Consider the following 20,559-nt stretch of genomic DNA (forward strand, 5'->3'; position numbering starts at 1 on the left):
CACCTGAGAAATGGGAGAAGGAAGAGGCAGAGTTAATGTGCACCTCAAGCAGGTAGCTCAGTGCGTGGCTCAGGACACACTCTTCTCAAGCTCAGAGAGGTTAAGAGACTCGAAGTTGTCAATATTCATCTCTAGGGGATACTGAGGGTGGTGTGGTGGGCCTGGTCCAGGCCTGTGGGGATCAGGGTGTGGAGACGATGGTGGACATGAATCCAAGAATCCTCGAGAACTTCCACGAGTGCCAGCCTGGGATGGAGGGTCAGGAAGGACCGTGCAGGGGAGGAGACGCTGAGCTGAGACCCAACCAGTGAGAATGAGGGTGGGGGTGAAGCAATCCAGGTGGTTTGGCACAGTATGTGCAAAGGCCCTGAGGTGGGGCCATAACTTGGGGTATGGAAAGCCAGCATGGGTGGAGTGCAGTCAGTAGGAGGGAGAGAGACGCCAGTGACCCAAATTGAAGGGGAACATATGTTCTTATAAGTAGGTGGAGAGAAAAAAAAACAAAAACAAAATAAAAATGGGGAAATAAGGTGAGAGGCTGAAGGCAGATGATCTACAGGAAGGTTATAGCAGAATTTTATTCTCTTTTTTTTATGTTTCCATTATTTCCAAATTCTCTACAGTAAACACATATTACTTGTAAGTAAAGGGGGGGGAGGGAGAAATAATTATAAATACAAATCCCCTAAATCTCTGCCTTTTATTTATTTTTTAAATTTTTTCTAACGTGTATTCATTTTTGAAAGACAGAGAACGAGCAGGAGAGGGGCACAGAGAGAGAGAGAGGGAGGGAGACACAGAATCCGAAGCAGGCTCCAGGCTGCGAGCTGTCAGCACAGAGCCCGATGCGGGGCTCGAACTCACCAACCGTGAGATCATGACCTGAGCCGAAGTTGGACGCTTAACCCACTGAGCCACCCAGGAGCCCCTAAATTTCTGCCTTTTAAAAGTCTGGAAGGAAACGCACCAAGTTCGTGACCCAGATGAATTTTAATTCTCCCTCTGTGGCATTTGATCATTACTTGTGATGAGGATGAATCATATCAGTGGGATGGAATCATCAAGGGAATTATTTAGGAATGAAGCCAGCTGTCCTTGAAGCCAGGGGCTGCTTGATGACTTGTGTCATGTGTGATTCTTCAGGCAGGCGACGAGGGGCGGGGCGGGGAGATACTGAGGCTTCTGGAGGCGGGAATCGAACCTGATCCTGGAGCACGGAGCAGGCCCCTTCAGCATGAGCTCGACGTCGCGGGGAGCCGAGAAACGGCGGGTAAGGCGAGGAGAATCCCCGAATTCGCCCCGCCTCCCTTCCGTGCCTCCGTCCGCCAGGGGGCGCCGCTGGCTACTGTCCAGCTCCCAACTGCGCGGCCCAGCAGGCAAAACGGCCCTCTTTGCAACCCCGTTTCCCCATCCCTGAGATGGGCGCGGCGTTAATTTTGGGTGATAGGTTTATTTAACCCCAGAGACACGTTCAGTGCCCCACGTTTCTAAGATATTTCGGAGAGGTCACGGACACCACCCTCCAACCAAAGTTTACCCAAGTACTAGGATCAGGCCATGGAGGGGAAACTGAGGCCCGGAACGGGCTGTGCCTGGAAAGAAAGCGTCAGAGGCCCCCTTCCCCCTATAGGGAGTCTGGGGGAGCCTCAGAAACAGGAAGTGTAGAGATTTGCCGTTGGGGGAGGGGGCGGATTCTGTGCTTTGTTGCTGTTCTGTAAGAGGGAGAAAAGGGGGGCGGCAGGGGTCCCGGGGCTAGGGAGAACAGAACCCACAGACCCGAGGACAGAAACTACAGCCACTTAAAGCAACAACCAGTGAGTGCGCAGGCGGTCGTAAGCTAAGTCAGTCTTCAGAGACAGTTCCCGGCACAGAGCCCTCTTTCCTGCTCCGTATTGGTCCCGACCGGAGCTCCTGAGCCAGAATCGGGTCTGGGACAAAGCTTTGGTGCTGAAAATTCTCCCGTTCGAGTTTCCAATCTCTTGCGTGGAGCTGCCTGGCAGATGAAGGCGAGGCGCCTGAGGTGGGGGTGCATCGCCTGGGGGCTGCCTCCCCACCCCCTCGTGCAGGGCTACACGCAGCGGGCCCGGGCCCGGCACACAGCAGGTGCCTAATAAACATGTGATAAAGGGTGAACGAACCAAGTGATGGATGTCCCTCAAGAGTGGCCGCTGGAGAAGGTGGACGAGGGGCCTGGCAAGACACCCTCTTTCCACACCGGGGGTGGAAGCCCAGGAGGGAGAGATCCCAGGGGTGCTGGGAGAGGCTGCCTCCAGCCCAGCCCCTTGGAGAGCTCTCTCAGCAAATCCAGGTTCAGACTGGCCCCCAGCCAGCTGCCTTCGCTTTGACCGTGAGGCCTGCCTAGAACTAAAAGCTTGGTCTTCTCCCTCAGTGGTAGGGGTGGTGGGGACGGGGGGACAGAGGCAAGGCAGGGGCCACCTCGGACCTCTTCCTGGAAGGCCCACCCACCCAATCAGGAGCCATTAGGTCCCGAAGGGCTCAGCCATCACACTGGCCTCATGGTCCACGCAGGGCTTGCCCACAGGCCTCTGGTTGTCCAGGGGTAGGGCCCCAGGGTCTGGGCTGGCCTCAGGGACCAGCCGCTCAGTGTCGGGTGACTCCCAGACCTCCGTGTCCAATGTTGGTCCCTCCTCCTCCTCCTCCTCCTCCTCCTCTTCTTCTGCCTCCTCCAGAGTCAGCTCAAACTGGAATCTGTCGGGGCCACCCTGCTCGGGGCGGGTGAGATCCACAGGACTGCGGGGGATCTTGCTCTGGTACCACTCACGGTTGTCCTCCAATGTATCTAGCAGGTCCTGTGCGTCTGGGTGCACGAGATCAGCCCACGTCTCCCACAGTGGGTGTGCAATGTAATCAATGAAACCCACCTGTGGGTTGATACAGGGCAGGGAGGTGGGGAAGGTAGCTGTGGCGTGAGTCACCGTGGAACCTAGACCTGGTCCGGCCTCCAGGCCTCTGCCCTGGTTGTTCCCTCTGTCTGGAATGCCAGCTCCCAACTCCTACTCATCCTTCAAAACCCTCTTCAAACAGCCCCTCCTCTGGGAAAGCGCTCCTGCCCCTTCTGGTCTCCCTCAACCCCTAAGTCTTTCTCCCTACCTCACCCCGGTCACCTCACCTCAGGGCCGGATGTATGTGGCCCCCAGACTGGGAGCCCCTCCAGGTTCCCCCCGCCTCCATGGCACCCAAACAGGTATTTCCAAACTCCTCCCGTACGGATCCCTCCCCCCCCCGCAACGGATCCCTCTCCCCGCAGTCCAGAGGGAATGCCTCCCGGGACTGACTCCACACAGCCCAGGGCAGACCTCACCCTTAGGCCACTTCCCCTCACTGGCCAGCTGTGCTCAAGCCAGGACTCCTGGGGTCGGCTCACCCAGCGTTTCCCTCCCCGATCCCCGGTGCCTGCTGGTGGCTCAGCCCAGGGGCCCTCACACCTGGGACTTCTCCACCGAGGCGGTGTGCTTGTCACACATGGGGCTGATATCCAGGCCTGATTCACGCTCCCGGTCGCCCTGCTGGAAGAACTCGGCCATGATGCGGTCGGTCCACCGGCGGTACAGCTCCAGCGGCTTGGTGGGGTTGCTGAGGTCAGCACAGTGTACCAGGTTCTGCAAGACCTGGGGAGACCAAGGCTCGGGAGGGCTCGGGCCGGGCCACTCTCAGGCCTGGTAGCCTCCGCGAGAGGCTGGCGCCACGAACACCCCCATCTTACGGGTGGGGAAACTGAGGCCCGGGTGGGAAAGAAGGGCCAAGGCATCGGCGTGTGGCTCTGGGTGCCTCCGTTTCTTCAAGCTGGCTGCGCAGCCGGTGCTTCGTAAGCAAAGCTAGGTGAGAGCCGTGGAAACCGAGGCTCCAGGGCCCATCTGGACACACACCTGGATGCGGTCAGAATAGTTGTCCAACAGCAGGACTCCAAGGCTTGTCACCTTCTTGGTCTCCACCATGGTCTTGAGGTCGGCCAGGAGGTTCATGTGTTTGGACATGTCCGTGGCCAGCACCTGGGAGCAGACAAGATGACGAGGATGAGAACTGCGCCCGCCCCACCTTCCAGACCCCACGCCCACTCCGCTCCTTAGCCCTCTGAGCCTCAGTACCCTCATCTGTGAAATGGGGGGGTGTCACAAGATTCACTGTAAACTCGGTTCACCAGAGGAGCTGAGTCAACGGTCCTTTCTCCAAGGTTGCTGGGTTCGTGAGGGTACATCCCACACATGGGACAGGGCACAGGGAGAGAAATTAAACCGGGGGCTGGGGTGCCCGAGGGCGGTGGTGAAGCCCAGCAGAGGGCATAGCCTGTGCAAAGGCCCTGGTGCTGGGTGAGCTGAGGAACACAGAGGAGGCAGTTGCGATGGCAGCTGAGGGGAGCAGTGAGTCTCAGGGAGGAGTGGGGGATTTATTCAGAGGGCCACGGGAGCCACAGGTGGATCTGAAACCAGCAAGGACCTGCCTTTGGTGCTCCCCAACCCCACTGTGGCCACCGTGCGGCCAGAAGGGCTGTTTTCAGACATTTGGAGGGAAGTTCAGCTCTGAGCACAGCCGTTTCAACTTAACTGAAAAAAATAATAATAATCAGTTTCACTGGACCCGAGCACAGCCAGCCCAGGAGTGATCCACACGCGGTGCGTGGGCTCCTCTGAGAATCAAAGAAAAATCTCAAAAGTTCTCCCCAAGCCTCCCACCCGCCCGAAATGATGTTCCTACCGGGGGTACCTATTGCCCAAGGCCCCAAGTCAAGACCACCTCACCAAACTTTTAATTCTTGGTTTCCTCTGAGCTATCCCCACATGCTGTTCCCTCTGCTAGAAACACTCCTCCCTACCTCACGGCCGCCACACCCTGCGAGTCCTGCCAATTTCAGTGTTCCCTCCCGGGGAAGCCCTCCCCAGCCTTGAGTACTCCCCTGCCTCCCCCCATCACGGCTCTATCTCTAGGTTCTCTCATCATGGCTCTGCCTGTGGGTTCCTCTCTCTCACAGGCCATTGAGTCTCCTAAAGTCTCCTCCACAGGCCATTTTTTAAAAATATTGTTTTAAGTTTATTTATTTTTGAGACAGAGAGAGACAGAGCATGAACGGGGGAGGGGCAGAGAGAGAGGGAGACACAGAATGGGAAGCAGGCTCCAAGCCATCAGCCCCGAGCCCGACGCGGGGCTCGAACTCACAGACCGCGAGATCGTGACCTGAGCCGAAGTCGGACGCTTAACCGACTGAGCCACCCAGGCGCCCCTCCACAGGCCATTGAGTCTCCTAAAGTCTCCTCCACAGGCCATTGAGTCTCCTAAAGTCTCCTCCACAGGCCATTGAGTCTCCTACTGGTCATTGGCACAGGGCAAGCACGCAATAGGTGTCCAATAAACGCTTGTTAAATTAATGAAAGAGGGGCACTTGGCTGGTTTAGTCTGCAGAGCATGCGCCTCTTGATCTCAGGATCGTGAGTTCAAACCCCACGTTGGGCGTGGAGCCTACTTAATTAAAATAATAATAATAATAATAAGTTAAATAATTAACGAATGAGACACAAGACCCCAAAGCCTACTGTTGTCTTTTGATCTGAAACATACCAAATGGACAGACTTATGGCTCAGAACAAAGTTGCACCTGGGACCCCAGAAACTCAGTTTATGAAACTCTGCCAGGATTTCATTCCCCCAGCCAAGGGTCCGGTGACCCTCACCCAGGGCTTGGATGGTCACTGCCCCATTTTACAGAGGAGGAAGCTCAGGTTCAGAGCGGAGACATGTCCAGGTCCGACCGAACCCCCAGCCAGGCCAAGATCACCCCCATCCCGTTCATAGCCGTGTCCTCACCATGTCGATGACCATCCTGCGCAGACTCAGCCGCTGCTTGGCACTGAGGTTCTGGAAGATGTCACAGTTCTCTGCCTGCAGCAGCTTGAAGCCCACGGCCAGGTGGTGGTTCTCCAGCACGGAGGCATCGTTGTACATGAGCGCAAGCTCTGAGTCTGGGGGGGGGAGCAGAGAGCCTCAAGACCTGTCCACCCGCCACCTCCACCCAAAGGAGTTGGTAGGCAAACTCCTACTCGCGCACGAAGGCCCCAACTCTAATGCCCTCTATTCCGCGAAGCCTTCTAGAATTCTTTCCCCCTAGCCCTGCCCTGACCGCAGGTCTGGGGACATTGGTGTTCAGATCTCCCTCCTCGAGACCGGGAAACCCTTGAGGCGTCGGCGTGGCAGGAGGCAGTGCGCACTGAGGGCCAGCTGAATGAACAACTGAGTCACCGTCTTACTGGACTCTGGGCTGGTTGAGTAAGAAGGCTCCACTCTCATCCCAGGCTCTCCAAGGATGTATACAAGAGGCACCCAGTAATTATCTGAGTTTTTCCGACATCTCGAAGGGACCCTGAACTTTAATATTTTTTTAACGTTTATTTATCTTTGAGAGACAGAGCACGAGCAGGGGAGGGGCAGAGAGAGAGGGAGACACGGAATCCGAAGCAGGCTCCGGGCTCCGAGCTGTCAGCCCAGAGCCCGATGCGGGGCAGGAACTCACGAACCGTGAGATCCGTGACCCGCGCCGAAGCCGGACGCTTAACCGACTGAGCCACCGAGGCGCCCCGAAAGGACCCTGAGCTTTAAAACCTTTGTGGCCCCAGAGCAGCTCCGCCACGTTTGTTATCTTCTCATGTATTGAGCACCTACTGTGTACCTGGAACTGCTCTGAGCACCAAAGGGAAGGACTGTCCCAGCCATTTCACAAACGGGGAAATGAGGCTCAGAGCAGGAATGGGTGGGTCTGGGGTCAGATGATTGACAGGTGGGGCCCCACCCCCGACTCACTGGTGTTAACGAGGAACTGGTTGGAGACCCCAGGATGGTCCACGTCGTGGATGGCGCTGGCGAAGATAGCAGCCAGGACTTCCAGGTCTGTGAAAACGGCCTGGGCAGGCAGGCGGCGTGAGAAGTAAGGGGTGGGCTCCCTGCACCCTGCACCCACCCTGGCTGCCTCTAGACTTAGGGTAGTACCTCAAGGGCAGGTGTGGCCAGCAGCACGTGCGTGGACTGAGCCACGTCGGCGGCGTGTAGGCTGTTGTGGTAGGCCACATCGGCATGGTAGTGACTTTCCAACGTCAGAAGGTAGGTGACGAGTGTGTCTGCTGGGATCTGAAATGTCTTGAGCAGGTCTCGTTCCTGGTCCATCACAGGCCTCCAGTCAAGGCCTTGGCCTCTGGGGCAGCACCATACACTGTTCCTATGCCTTCTCTCCTTCTGAGCTCCTATCCGTCCCTCAAATGCCCCCTCTTCCAGGACGCCCTCCCTGCTCTCCCTCCGAACTCCCTTGGTCTCTGTCTTGCCCCTCTGGTCTATCCCTGACCTCACAAGCCTGGGGCTCTCTTCGCCCAGTCCTTCCCTCCAGCCCTGAGTCTCTTCAGGGCCAGGCTCCGGGCTGAGGCTTGTCGCCAATGCACTTTTCCACCTAGTGAACTCCTATTCGTGCTTCAATACGCAGCTCGCATTATGCCATTCGGGGGGATCAGGGAGGACTTGAAGAACGAGTGTCCCCCGAGGCCTTGGGGTAGGAAGATGCGAAGGAAAGAAGCCCAGTAGCGTCGGAAGCCAAGGGCGGGGAGGTACCTGAAAGATGTTGAACATGATGGTTGTAAGGGGCCGGTTCCCGCTTAGCTCTGCCACCTTGAACACGTCGAGCCCCCATTTGTTGGTATCTTTCAGTTCCTAAAATGCAAAGAACTGAAGCTTAACTCCAGCCCAGCTTGCTCCGACTCTGGACCCTTGACATCCCCCACCGGGCCTCAGGTCCTATGCTGAGCCCCACCTGCCCAATCTACAGGTGGGCAAACCGAGGCCCAAGGTAGGGCATCCACACAGAGCCAGGACCCAACGGCAAGTCTCAGTATTCCAGCTGGGGACCCACCTTGGCCAGCTGCCCCTCCTGGTCAGTCTGGACCCCAAAGCGTGGGACGGTGGCTGCAGAGAGGCCGGCACTGTGGGGGAGCCCACGCAGGCCGCTGATCTGGGACATGGGCCTTGGGGTCTCCGTGGGGGTCACCCTGGGCAACTCCATCTCAGTCTGCTGGTCTGTAGATGGAGCAGGGCGGGGCTCAGGGAAACTGATTCACCTGCTGGGGTCATCCTGCCTCGCCTCAGGTCACGGACCTTGCCAAACCTCAGGATCTACCTATTTCTTTCTCATCTGGATCAAAGTAAGCTTGGAGTAAAGTCCCTATCCGGCCCGTAGCTACCCTTCTCCGTTCATGGCTGATCTCAGGGACCTCTTCTGTTTGATATTGCCCGTCGGCAACCAGGGCTCAGCATTTTCCCCCAAAAAGCCAAATGTGCTTTCCATCTCCCAAGGTGGAGACCCAGCTGTCTCGTTCACTCCCTATCTCTCTTGGAAAACTTCTACTCGTACTTCAAAACCCTAGCTTGAATATGCCCCTCCACCTAACAGTGCCTTCTGTTCCTCTCTCTGGAACAGCTCTGACCCATGGGGTTGGAAGTGTCCGTGCCCAGCTCTGTCTCCCCAGGAGGCCTGTAAGAGAAGTCTTTTCTGTTTCTTGATTCTTCCTACCTCTATTGTGTTGCTCAAGCAGTGACCCACCACAGCTCACCCAGGAAGGTTCGGGAGATGTACTCGGACACCTGGTTCCCAGAGCGGCTGGTTTCAGACAGGTGAGTTAATTCCCGGTTCAGCATCCGCTTGAACTGCAGGGGAAGGTGAGGACAGTGATGATGGGGGCACCGTGGCCAGAGGCAAATGATCTGGGCTATGTGGCCCTCCTCACCTTGTTGGAGGCCATTTCCCCCACTGAGTGCCGCGTCTGCAGTGTCTCCAGCTGATCCAGACACCAGTCCAGCTCGTCCAGTGTCTCCAGAGCCAGCTTCTGCCCAGGGTCCTCTGGGGGCCGAGCTGGTCAGGAGGCCTGCCTCACCCTCCCCCCTCCCCGCCTTGGGGACCCCGCATCCCTCATGCCACCTTCTCTTGCATCTGGACCCCAGAGCCCTTCCCAATAAGGCCACTCAGGACCTCAGGACCTGAGTGGTAGACATGTCCCCAAGTAGCTGTGTGACCAGGGATGGGCAGGTCTCTGCCCCTCCCTGGGCCTCAGCCTCCCCATCTGTAATATGGGTATGGCAGACCCCACCCCCAAAGGTGTTCTGGAGATTACAATTAGCAAGTCCCTAAGGACTCATGGGCTGAGTAGGTCGCCACGGAGAGGAAGTTCACAGCCTTCCAGCTGTGGGAGGAAGGGGAAGGGGCAGGCACATTACCTGTAAGTGGAGGGGGCTGATTGCCAAATAGGGGGTTTTCGACCGACGCCTGCCTGCGGTACAGATGGCCTCCCTCACTCATGGGCCCCGCCCCCAAGTCCCCCAGGCCCCGCCCCTACCCACCCCTTTCCCCGGCCCCCCCCCTCCCCTCAGGTCGCCGGCCACCTTATTTCGGGTCAGGCCCCACCGCAGCTTCGCCCACCTGTCTTCAGGCCCCGCCCCTCTAGGCCTCGTCCCGCCCCCTCCTGCCCTTCCCTCACGCAGGCCCCGCCCCGATGCCCGCCCGAGTTGGCCCCGTCTCTTTCTCGGCTTGACCCCGCCTCCGCCCCGCCTTCTGCGTACGTGGCTGCCCCGCGGCCTTGCAGGTGGGCTAGGGCTGCGACGTTGCTCCGAACCGTTCTCAGACTTGCAAGGACCTGTCGGAAGGGGCGCGATCAGCGCTGGAAAGCAGGGGTCGGTTCTCCCCGCTTGGCCCAGGGGAGGAGGGGCAAATGGTGGGCACCCACCTGGGCAAAAGGCGTCACAATCATGTCTTCTCCGTGTCTGCGGGGGGGAGACGGGACATCAGGAAGGGCGGCCAAGAGAAGCCCTCACGCTGGTTCCCATCTTCCAGCTTTTTATACATATATATGTATATAGATATATTTTAATGTTTATTTATTTTTGAGAGAGAGAGAGAGCGAACATTGGAGGGAGGGGTAGAGAGAGAGAGAGGAGACAGAGGATCCAAAGCAGGCTCTGCGCTGACAGCGAGCCTGATGTGGGGTCTGAACTCAGCGCTGGGAAATCATGACCTGTGCTGAAGTCCCGATGCTTAACCGACTGAGCCACCCAGGCCCCCCACACCCACCGCCTTCTTCCAGCTTTTACCCAGACTATGCCCTCTACTGAGTGTGACCTCCCCACATGACTCCACCTTTGGTCCCTATGCTCCCCTCACCTGACTAGTCTGAAAGCCACCAGAGCTCCTCTGACCAAGCCCCATCTCACAAATAGTGAACCATGGGCAGCAGAGGTCTTAAGAGAGGCAAGGCGGAAATTACCGTGTTTTTCTTTTTTCTTTTTTTGAATTTTCTTTTTTTGAATTTTTTTTTCAATATATGAAATTTATTGTCAAATTGGTTTCCATACACCGTGTTTTTCTTTTCAGTATGGCTACCACGAAGCTCAAATCAAGGCGTTTGTTCGGTTGCTGTCACTGAACTTAACATCTCCGGATCGCCACCGAACTCCAGGCTGAAGTCAAGCACAGAGACTTACTGGGTATCATTCTCAGCATGCTCGACTGAATAAGGGACCTGCTTAAACTGCAAAGCCCAGCTCAAGTGACCACTTGAAGGCGGTTTGCTGAATGGAGACATTAAGGAAGGAGGGACGAACAAGGAGGTGTCATCCCATCAGTCTTGGACTCACAGATCACTAGCCACAGAGGAGTTCCGAGACATGGCCTTGGGTGACAGGTCGTAGTCGCTGTCAGAGCGGTACAGGAAGGACTCTCGCCTCTGGCCGTGCTGAGCAGGGGCCTGGATGACCCGGCCAAGGCCAGGCCCGGCCTGAGGCTCCAGGGTGCTCCTCCCGCACGACAGTCCATTTTCCAGATCAAAGCTGAGGGCAGATTAGGCATGGTCAGTGCCGAGGGTCCTGGCATGTGGAGGCCTGGCCGTGGCCCACACCCACTGTCACATCCTCCCCGGGGGGCCTCGGTGGGTTGGGTAGAATAGCCTCCTGCTTGTCTACCTCCCCACAGGCACACGCCTACTCAGGGACCGCGTGCCTCTCATTCCTCTGTCTCCACATCTGTACCCCGGAGCCTTTCCCACTGGGAGCAACCCGGACTCTGGGACATGAGTTTCAGATCTGTCCCCAAGTGACTGTGTGACCATGGGTGGGTTTCAGCCTTTCTCTGGACATCAACCACTTGGTCTCTAATGTGGGCGTGGTATACTCCTTCCCCGAGGAGGCTTTTAGGGAGTTACAACAGAGGACCTGAGGAGGGGCAACTGTGTAAATGAAGGTCGAGGTCGCATGGTAAGTTCACGGGGACTGGAAATGACTTCCTGGGTTTTCCTTTCTGGAGACCAGGGTCCTGCCTGGATCTGACACGCCCCAAGGCTCCCCCAGCCAGCTTAGGAGATGCTCCCATCACCTGCCCCCACCCCCAGCACCCAGGCCACAGCCCATTCCTTATGGCCCGGCCCCAATCTCCACGACCACGCCCCCAGCTCACTTGGCCTTATCCTCAGTTTCCCCACTCGCCTGCTTCGTTTTAGGTCCAAACGCTCTGCCTGTTCTTTTCCACCTCCGGGCCTTTGCACAGGCTGTGCCCTCTGCCCGGAGCACCAACGTCCCTCCCTCGGGTGCCCCTTGTTTCGGATAATGCCCAATACCCCCTCCCAGCTGTCAGCCCTTGTGTCTCCATCATGCCACACTCTGACTGGGTAATGGGTATCTACACCCCTACCCCTTGGGATTAGAGATCAGAGAAGAAGTGGGAGGGGCCCGGGGAAATAGAAGTGTGGGAGAGGAGTTAGGACAGTGAGCAGTTAGCAACCAGGGAGAGGAGGGGCCATCTGTGTGTGGGTCATGGGCTTTTGAGAAGCGGATAGGCAGGAGAAGCGAAGACAGGAAGACACCGGAGACCGCCCCAAACATGGGGCTCCTGGCTAAGGGCCGGTGTCCGCTTCGTCCCCTGCGAAGGGACCCCATCCCAGACCACGGGCCAGGATCAGCGCCTGCCTGAAGATTCTGAGCAGGGGATTCGGCTCAGACCGTGGTGGGGGTGGGGAATTCGACAGGATTCTGTCCAGTTCGGCCGGATTCGGTCTGGGTCGGTCAAGTACAGCCAGGTTTGACCTGAGTTTGGTCTGATCACACAGGTTTGGGCCTGGTCCAGATAGGTTCGGTCGGGTGAATTCGGTAAGATTCGGATACGTCCGACCGCGCTCGGGAAGGAAGGTTCGGCTACATTCGGTCATGTTCGCCTAAATCCGGCAGCGCTAGGTTTCCGAGCAAGTCCGGGTGGCCCTCGACCCGAGTCGGGCGTATTCGGCTTCGTCCGGCCTCACTCGGGCGAATTCGGGCATATTCGGCTACGTCGGCAGCTCTCGGCCTTTTCGAGTTCGCCGCCTCCCTGAGAATCCCTAGGCTGCTGGGACCTCAGAGCTCCCGCTTCGTGACGTCACCCTTAGGGGCGGGGCTTCTTAACCCTACCCTGCCCAGGCCGGGGCTTGGTGGCGGGCAGCGAAACACCCTGGAGGGCTAGCGGCCCTCGGAGGGGGGAGTCCTGCCCTCGGAGGGGGGAGTCCTGGGGGTGGTGCACCTCTACCCCTTCCTTGCCTCTCCTCAAATGTTCTGGAAGAGCAAATCTATGGATCAAGAGGGAAACAGGCCAGGAGAGGCAACAGGGTGCTGGATTCGCATCCAAGTAATAGGTGCAGAGGGTTAAGGGCTGGGCCGGGATTTTCGCGCCGCGAGAAAAGCTGTTTTTCTTTCTGCTCTAAACTTAGCCCGGAGCGGCGGGGTCAGACCGTGATTCCATGACGCGGGCGGCGCGGAGCGAGGTCGCCTGGACTATGAGAATCGCGCGTCTTAGGTAAACTGAGGCAAGAGGGCCCCGGAGGAACCCACCCTCCTCTAGTCTCACCTTCTGGGACTGGTGGCTCTCCCTCAACGCCTTTGAGCTCTCTCCGGAGAGGACCTCTCTCCCTCCGCAGGGACCCCTCTTCGCGGGCGTCTGGTGCCCTGGGGACGCTCTCCGGGATCTGGGACACCCCTCCAACCCCTCCGGGGCTGAAATGGAGCCATCAAGGACCACGGTCACGACTCCCTCCACCCTGCCAGCTGTCGCTGGCCGTGTGACCTTGGTGAAGGGACCTCCAGTCCCTGAGCCGCCAGGTGCCAAATTATCAAGTGAGTAGTAACGCGGCACGAATCCAGCGCAAGGCGCCAAACGCGGTCCGCGCCCACAAGCCCCACCTCCCGCCCCAGCCTCGCCCCCGAGCCCCACGAGGTCACAGGTTCGGGGTCGGGGTTCGAACCCGAACAGTGGGTCGAGTCTTTGTAGGACGCGTGTGGGGCTGCGCGGAGCCAGCGCTCCGCGAGGGCAGGTCCGCTTTCACCGGGGGACACACAACTCTCCCGCTTACGCTGCGAACGCCCTGTTTCGAGGGCCCCGTCAAATCAGGTCTTCATCTGTAGACACCGAAGGCTTAGTGTGAGCCCCCCCCTCCTCCCCGGGGGCCATCTAGTCGCTGGCTCCGGGACCCGACTGGGGAGCGAGACCAAGGGGAGGAGTCATTTCCTCCTCCCCTCACCGCCAGGGCGTTCAGCCCGCCTGCCCCGGCCGACGAGGGTCAGGAGGAGACGTGAGCCTCAGCCCGTCCGGCTCGGGGCTGCACATCTGGAAAGGGACAGACGCTGGTCCCCAGGGCATGTGGACAGGCAGCGGGTGGAGGGAGACAGAAATGGAGAAAGAGTCTCCAAGTACGAGAGACCGAGAGCGGGCAGAGGGAGAGAGATCCCGAGAAAGAGAGGGAGGGGCAGAGCATCCCTACCCGGATTCCCCACCCGGCTCCAGCTGTCCCTGACTCTGCCCTTCCCACCTCCAGCCTGGCGGTTCTGGCGACCCCCGCCAGGCCCTCCTTCTCGCCTCACCACAGCGGATGGGCCACAGTGAAGCGCCGCTGCAGGCGGATACTCTGGTTCACCAGGAGCTTCCGGAAGAGCCCGGGGGAGCCGCGAGGGGAGCCCCGGGGAGAGCCGGGCCCGGGGGCCGGGGCGGGCGCGGGGGGTCCCTGCATCGCCAAGACCGCATGGAGGCTGCACCCAGCGCGGGCTGCGCGGGACCTTTTCTGGACAGCCGCGGGGGCGGGGCCCGGCGGGGAGGGGGGGCAGAGGGCGCACTGGCCCCGCCTCGCCGCGGGACCTCTCCTTGATGCCCCCACCGGGACCAATGGGGGAAACTGAGGCACTGAGCTGGACGCGACTCTCTGCTCCCTCCCTTTGGGGGTGGCCCCGTGGGTCCCAGAACCCGGATCTTACGCCACTTCTCTCTGCCTAAATGTCCCTAATTAGAGCAGCTTCTGGGGTTGGTAACTTGGCTGAAAAGAGTGAAATGCGGAAGTCAGTAAGGGAAGCGTCCCCCTTTGTGAGAGGGTCACAGAGGCACGGAGTTTACCGAGGGGCTGCCCGCGTCTCACGCAGGGCTTCCAGCGCCCCTCTGCCCATTTCCCATACGGAGACAATGAGGCCTGGAGCCACTCGGCGCTGCCCAGCAACTACAGACCCTTAACCCTTTGCCAGGTGGAGAAACAGGCTTGGAGGGAGGTAGTAACAGGCACAAGGCTTTGCTGCAGGGCAGCGGGGTTCAAACCCAGCTCCCCCTCTCTGAGTCCCCCTCCACTAGGCCCCGCATGACCCCCACCCACTCTGACATTCCCCAGGCCCCGTCTCTGGATCCTTTCCTCTCTTTTGCTGTTCCTACTAGACAAACATCCGCACTCCACTCTCGCCAGGTCTTCCGTCTGTGAAGCATCAACTGCCTTTCCTCTGCCCCAGGAGGGACCCCAGGGGGCCTGGAAAGGGAGGTGTGTGTCTGGGGGTTTCCAGGGGTCTGTAGCAGGTGTTCTATCCTCTGAATGCTGGCACTGGGATGGCCCTGCCCCATTCCATAGGAAAGGAAACCAAGTCTCAGGGTATCACACTCGGAGGCAGGACCTCGAATGCCCATGTTTTAGGCAGAGGCAGCTCTAAGTGCATCTGTGTCCCTGCTGTGGGATGACACCCCCTCCCCCGCCTGGGCTTTGCCCCAGGGCACTTCATGAGTTTTGGGGTCCTTAGACAAACGGCACCCCCCTTTCTGGCACTCCTAGGGGAATGTGAGATACAATGGCGGTGGTTAGAGCTTCAGCGGGGACACCTGAGGTGCTACAGGCAGGAGAACTCTGACTCTCTCCTGACTCCCAACCATCCCGTTGTCCCCATTGTACAGGTGAGAAAGCGGAGGCTCAGAGAAGTAGGGTCCCGCTGGGGCTCAGGAGTGCAGAGAGTCTCAAGGACCTGGCTGGGAACCCCCTCCTGCTCCCATGGCCCTGCAACCGGACACCTGGTGGGAACCAGACTTGCTGTCCCAAGACAAAAATACCATCTGTAGTTGCTGTGGCTGGACCTAATTATAGCCGGTCCCCAGGGGATAGAGGCCGCCAGGATCAGCCTGGTGGAGGCACTGGGGACAGGGTCAGGGGAGCCTTGATATCACCTCGGCCCCGTGGGAGGGGCTTGGAATTGCCTGGTGTCCCCAAGGAGAAACTGAGGCACGGAGAGACTCAGTCCCTCCCCAGAAGTCACAGACACGAAATGGAGAGCTAAGACGAAATGCATCGACCCAAACTGCTTCCTACTAGCCTGGAGCTGAGCCAAGGGCTGTGCATGTAAAAGTCAGTTGATTTTCAGAGCAAACTCTACAAAGTGGGGACTATCGTGCTCATTTTGCCGATGGGGAAATTGAGGCACAGAGAGGCGGTGTTCACTTGTCTGGGGGAGTGGTGGGGCCAGGGTCATTCAAGCCGAGGCAGGAGGGCTCCCTAGCTTGTGCCCTCTCCCACTTAATGCTTAACTGGCTCCAGCCCCTCTGGAGTCCCAGAGGCTACTCTGACATTCATGTTTGATCAAAAGTTTTAACAGTTTAATGGTTTGAAACATTAATAGATTCAACTTTAAATATTTTATTAACAGTTTTAACAGTAATGCTCTATTAATAGCTTTTGGGATGGAGAAACTGAAGCCTGGCCGGCTTGACTGCGGGAGGCCCCGAACCCAGCCGGGTAAAGAGCTGAGGCTGAAGGAGAGGTGGACGTGAGGACTCCCACCTTGACTTTGTCCCTGTGTGCTGCACGACCTGAGGAAGTGCCCAGCACTCTAGGGCCCTTAACATATCACTGGAATCCGCCCCCCGCACCCCCCACCCCCCCTTTGAGCATTCCTTCCCTGGGCAGACACTTTTTCCCTCTGCCACCAGGTGGCCCCAGTGAGATGGGTGCTGTTGTGCCCATTTTACAGACAAGTAAACTGAGGTCTGGAGAGGAGCCATGACTTGCCGAAGTCCCCACGGAGAGTCTAGACAAAGGGAGGAGGGTGGGGGCTGAGTTCCAGTTATAGATGCTCACATGGGGCAGATCTCACCCTCCTCTGCTCCAGACCCTCTCCATGGCGCCCCGTTGCCCTTCTGTCTCAACCCCCACCTCTCTGAATGCCTTGTATGGTCTGAACCTTTTGAGGTCTGAGCCTCCCTCACCCCCCTCCTTCCTCTTGGCTCCCTCTGCTCCAGCCTCTTCCCCCCCTCCTTACTTTTCCTTGAACCAACCAGGTTCATTCCCACCCCATGCCTGTGCCCAAATGCTTTTCTCCAGCTGACTGTTCGTGTTTCAGGTCATAACTGGAGCACGACCCCCTCCAGGAAGCCCTCCCTAACTAGATGGGCAAATATCCTCTGAGCATCCTTCTCTCATAGGTACAGTTTTACATTTCCTGCCATGATTATTTGATCTGGATCTGCCTCGCCCACTAGACCCTCAAAGGCAGGAAGGACATGCCTTTGCTCACAGTGTGCCCTCGGTGTGTGGCACTCAGTATGTAAATGAATAAGAGAGGCTCCCCTCCCACCCTCCGGCCACAGTGATCTGTGTTCAGCTCTTTACAGAGCTGTTCTGGTCCTCTTTGACTCTGAGGCTTGGCACATTCTATTCATTCTGTTTGGCATATCCTTCCCTTCATTCTCACTGGCTAAATTCTCTTCATCCTTCAGTTTAAGCTTAGATTCCACCTGTTCCAAACCATCTTTTCTCACCCCCTGCCTACCCCGTGCTGGATCAGAAGCCTCCTGTGAGCTCCCCTGGCACCCTGACCTCTCCCCATTGCAACACAGGTCACTCTGTGCTATTTCCCCCTAGTGTGAGTATCTCCACCATCAGCCTGTCAGCACCTGTTTACCCATGGCTGAGTCTCCAGTACATAGTACTGGAGCCTGGCACATAGTAGGTGCTTAATAAAAGCTTGCTGAACCAGATGCTAGCATCCTCCCAGACCACATGATCTGCCTGGGGCAGTGGGGAGGACAGCCAGAGCTGGGGACAAGGCTCCCACACAGAAAGTTCAAGACAAAATGTAGAAAGTACAGATTCGTGTTTGCATCTCACTGTCAACACTGTTGTTCAAAGAAGCATTGCCACTTTTTCAGGACCACACAGCAGGTTAGCCTTGAACCCAGCTTCCCCGAGGGCTGAGACCCTCCCCCACACACCGGCATATATATGCACATGATGCACATGCACACACACTCAGAGGAACACAGTCCCCTGCCTTCCGGAGCCACTTGGAGTCTCCCCCTAGATGGGCCCAAACCCGTCTGTTTGTTCTTTCTTGAAGATGGAAAATCATGAGTCACTGGGAGTGGGGACAGGAGGAGCTGAGGGATGGGGGGCGGGGGCTGGTGGGGGCATGGGGCCTGCTGGGTCACCTGGGAACAGCTCCAAATCCTCTGGGCCATGGGGCCCATCTGCCCCAGATGTCTCCCAGAGCTGCTAGAGGACCAGGCTGGGAGTGTTAGTCCAGGCTTGTCGGCCAAGTAAGAAGTTAGTGGCCCCAGGAGGTCCATGGGCCAAAGTGGGAAAAATGAAAATCAAGATCCAGAGAGGAAAGCAACTCATCTGACGTCACCCTGCCTGGCCTCAAACCCAGGACTCTAGATCTGGCCTAGAGTCAGGTGGCTCCCCCTCCCATTCAAGGAAGGCCTGGGGTTTCTAGATCCTGCTTCTCAACCCTCCACCTCCTCAGACTTCTAGCCCTGAGACTCCCATCTCTGGTCCCTCTAAGGCCCCCTGCTTTACCTCTCTGTGTTTGTTTTCTGTCTGTCTTATTCCCCTGCCTGCCACCCCCTTGGTTTATGTGAAAAAGGAGCAGCAGCCCTCCCTTTTTACCCCCCCCCCCATCTCCACCCCATCCCTTTTGATGTGGAGAAAGCATGCTGTGTTCAGTCTCCCCAAGAGGCTCTTCTCCTTCCCAGGTCACAGGGGGCAGGGTGGAGAGGGGTGGCCCCACAGACCATAGAGAAGCTCCTTCCCCCAGCGCTGTGGATAGCCTGCCCTGGTCCTCTCATACACACTCCCCAAGGTGCCCTCAGATACTCACGGTGACCACCAACCCCACAAACGTCCCAGGACATTCCAAGATCTGGAGGACCCTCGGACACCCAGCTGGGTCAGAGTGAGATCACCCTCAGTCACACACCCGTGGGCACCACAAGGGGAAACACATAGGCACGTACGCAGCGATGTACGCACACCCAAACGCGTCCGGTCAGCCACAGACACAGCTGGCTCTGGACACGCACAACAGGTCGGAGTACACACGGGTGCAACTGCTCAGACTCAGACACACACTCAGATGTAACTGCACCTTAACACAACCAGTCACAAACCCATAAGCACAACCTTCCAGCTCCAACCCACATAAAGAGCAGCTTTTTCCTCCAAAGAACCGGCCTCAAGCCAAGCAGCAGAGACCCCCGCCCCTGGAGAAGCAAGGACCCTCCCCCACTCCCGCCAGGCCCCGCGCGCCCCTCCCCCACGCCTTGGGAGTGCCCTGCCCCCGCCCACCTACCGCCTGTAGAAGGAGGTGGGCCAGGAGCGCAGCGACTTCTCGAGCCCGGGCCGCGGGCTCCGGTCCCGCTCACTGCGGCCCGCGGACTTGTCCGGGTCCGAGTAGAAGCGCTGCTGGATGCGGATGGGGCGCCGGGGCTGACGCCACAAGTGCTTCGGGGGTCTGGCTATGCCTTGGCGGCTGCGAACGCGCCTCAGCTCGCTGGATGCCTCCTCCCCTTCTTGGACCCCTGGGGTCTCCATGCGCCAGAAGAAGGCGGCAGGGAGAGCAGGGAGCAGAGAGAGCAGGGCACGGGAGCCCGAGAACGAGGAGTATCTGCGCCCGCCCGGGTCGGGCCAGGACCGGGGGTGGAGGCGACAGCGAGCAGCTGTCCGCGCCGGAGGTGCTGAGGCGGGAGAAGGTAGAAACAGGGACTCAAGGTGGGGCTGACACCAAGGAGCTGTCCTTGCCCAGATGGTGCTGAAGGATAGCACGGAAAGAAGAACTTGGGGGTGGGGGTTGGAAACAGGGGCTGGGGATACCCCGAGAGCAGAAAATGGTTTGCTGTCCTCCCCTCTAGTGCCGAGTGAAAAAGGGTCAAGACATGAGCTTGGAGTGAAGACAGAGATTGTCCTCCCTGTTGCTGCCGAATGGAGAGCTGGGAGACAGGGGCTCTGGAGATTCCCCAGCGCTAAGGCTCTGTCCCTTCTCCTGGTGCTGAAGGGGAAGGTAGATTCAGGGACTCCGGGTGGATGAGATGCAAGGAGCTAGCTGCAGGAAAGCGCAGAGACAGGGGTTCAGGAACACCTCCACACCGGGGCGTCGTCCGCCCAGGAGGTGCTGAAAGCTGAGCAGCGGCGGGTCCTCAACCCTCCCCAATGACTGTAGCAAGGAGGAGTCTGGAAGCAGAGTCAAGGGCTCTGGTCTTCAGAAGTAGGCACAGATGGTGTTTCTCTGTCAAGCTCAGGAAGGTGGGATTAGCAGTTCAGTCCCAGATGGGGTCTCCTGGGAGCCCTGAAGCCCCTACTCACACAGGGCAGGGATCCGGGAAGGGCAGAGAAATGGGGAGGGCTGCAACAGGGCCCTCCCATCCCTGGGGTGGGCACACAGAAACTGCGTCTAGTCGGGGCTGACAACAGCGGAGGTGGGTAGAGAGGGGCACGCTTTCATAGCCACACCAACGCCTAGACCCTCGGCGGAAATGGTGGGATCTCATTCGTCCCACTATGCCTTGGGCCCCACCTCACAGCCATGATTCCTGCCCTCAAATCCCAGGCCTGCCCCTCCCTTCCCCAGTTCTAGAAACTCAAGGCCCTACCCACCAGACATCCTAATCCCAGGAGTAATTTCCTGGTAAGTGGCAGAGGGAGGGTGAGAACATTTTCTATTATGGTTAACAGAAGCAGACATGGACAAGAGCAGGGCCGGGTTGGTGGGTGCAGTCTCTGCACCCAAGAGCAGGGCCGGGGCAGGGATGCATTTGGGGCCACTTGGTGCAGTAGATTTGGGGGCAGGAAGAGCCATGATCTCAGAAGGCCATTTCAAGGATATTTCTCATGGAGACCACCCTCTACCCTAGTTGTGGCCCCAGGTTGGAGAAAGGGGACATGTTTGGCCAAACAGACGGGGTTCAGCACAAACAACTCTTCTATGTACTTTACTTTCATG

The 20,559-nt window shown here is 58.2% G+C and overlaps 1 protein-coding gene across 2 annotated transcripts; it reads right to left on the bottom strand.

Annotated features, from left to right (window-relative positions):
• Nucleotides 1–971: 971 nt before the first annotated feature.
• On the bottom strand, nt 972–19,341 carry PDE4C (phosphodiesterase 4C). 2 transcript variants are annotated; one of them, XM_049640255.1, is made up of 15 exons: nt 18,913–19,341; nt 10,672–10,863; nt 9,765–9,801; nt 9,601–9,674; nt 9,259–9,311; nt 8,772–8,884; nt 8,598–8,691; nt 7,901–8,064; nt 7,603–7,701; nt 6,994–7,158; nt 6,808–6,907; nt 5,818–5,972; nt 3,888–4,010; nt 3,447–3,629; nt 972–2,882 (listed from the first exon to the last, which is right to left on the bottom strand). In XM_049640255.1, the coding sequence occupies exons 1-15, from the start codon at nt 19,152–19,154 to the stop codon at nt 2,481–2,483; spliced, it is 2,196 nt and encodes a 731-aa protein (XP_049496212.1). In that variant the 5' UTR covers nt 19,155–19,341; the 3' UTR covers nt 972–2,480. The 2 variants fall into 2 exon arrangements, with proteins under 2 accessions (XP_049496212.1, XP_049496211.1); XM_049640254.1 differs by lacking the exon at nt 18,913–19,341 and adding an exon at nt 13,912–14,258.
• Nucleotides 19,342–20,559: the final 1,218 nt, after the last annotated feature.

Source organism: Panthera uncia, chromosome A2 (assembly GCF_023721935.1).
Source record: "Panthera uncia isolate 11264 chromosome A2, Puncia_PCG_1.0, whole genome shotgun sequence".
Lineage (NCBI taxonomy): Eukaryota > Metazoa > Chordata > Mammalia > Carnivora > Felidae > Panthera > Panthera uncia.

Bases quoted from the DNA above. Each gene is read 5' to 3' on its own strand.
- PDE4C (XM_049640255.1), bottom strand. From the start codon at position 19,154: ATGGAGACCCCAGGGGTCCAAGAAGGGGAGGAGGCATCCAGCGAGCTG. The intron at 7,159-7,602 runs GTACCTCCCCGC...GTGATGGACCAG, and splicing joins TCATGTTCAACATCTTTCAG to GAACGAGACCTGCTCAAGAC. The intron at 2,883-3,446 runs GTGTGAGGGCCC...ATCAACCCACAG, and splicing joins CCTCGGTGGAGAAGTCCCAG to GTGGGTTTCATTGATTACAT.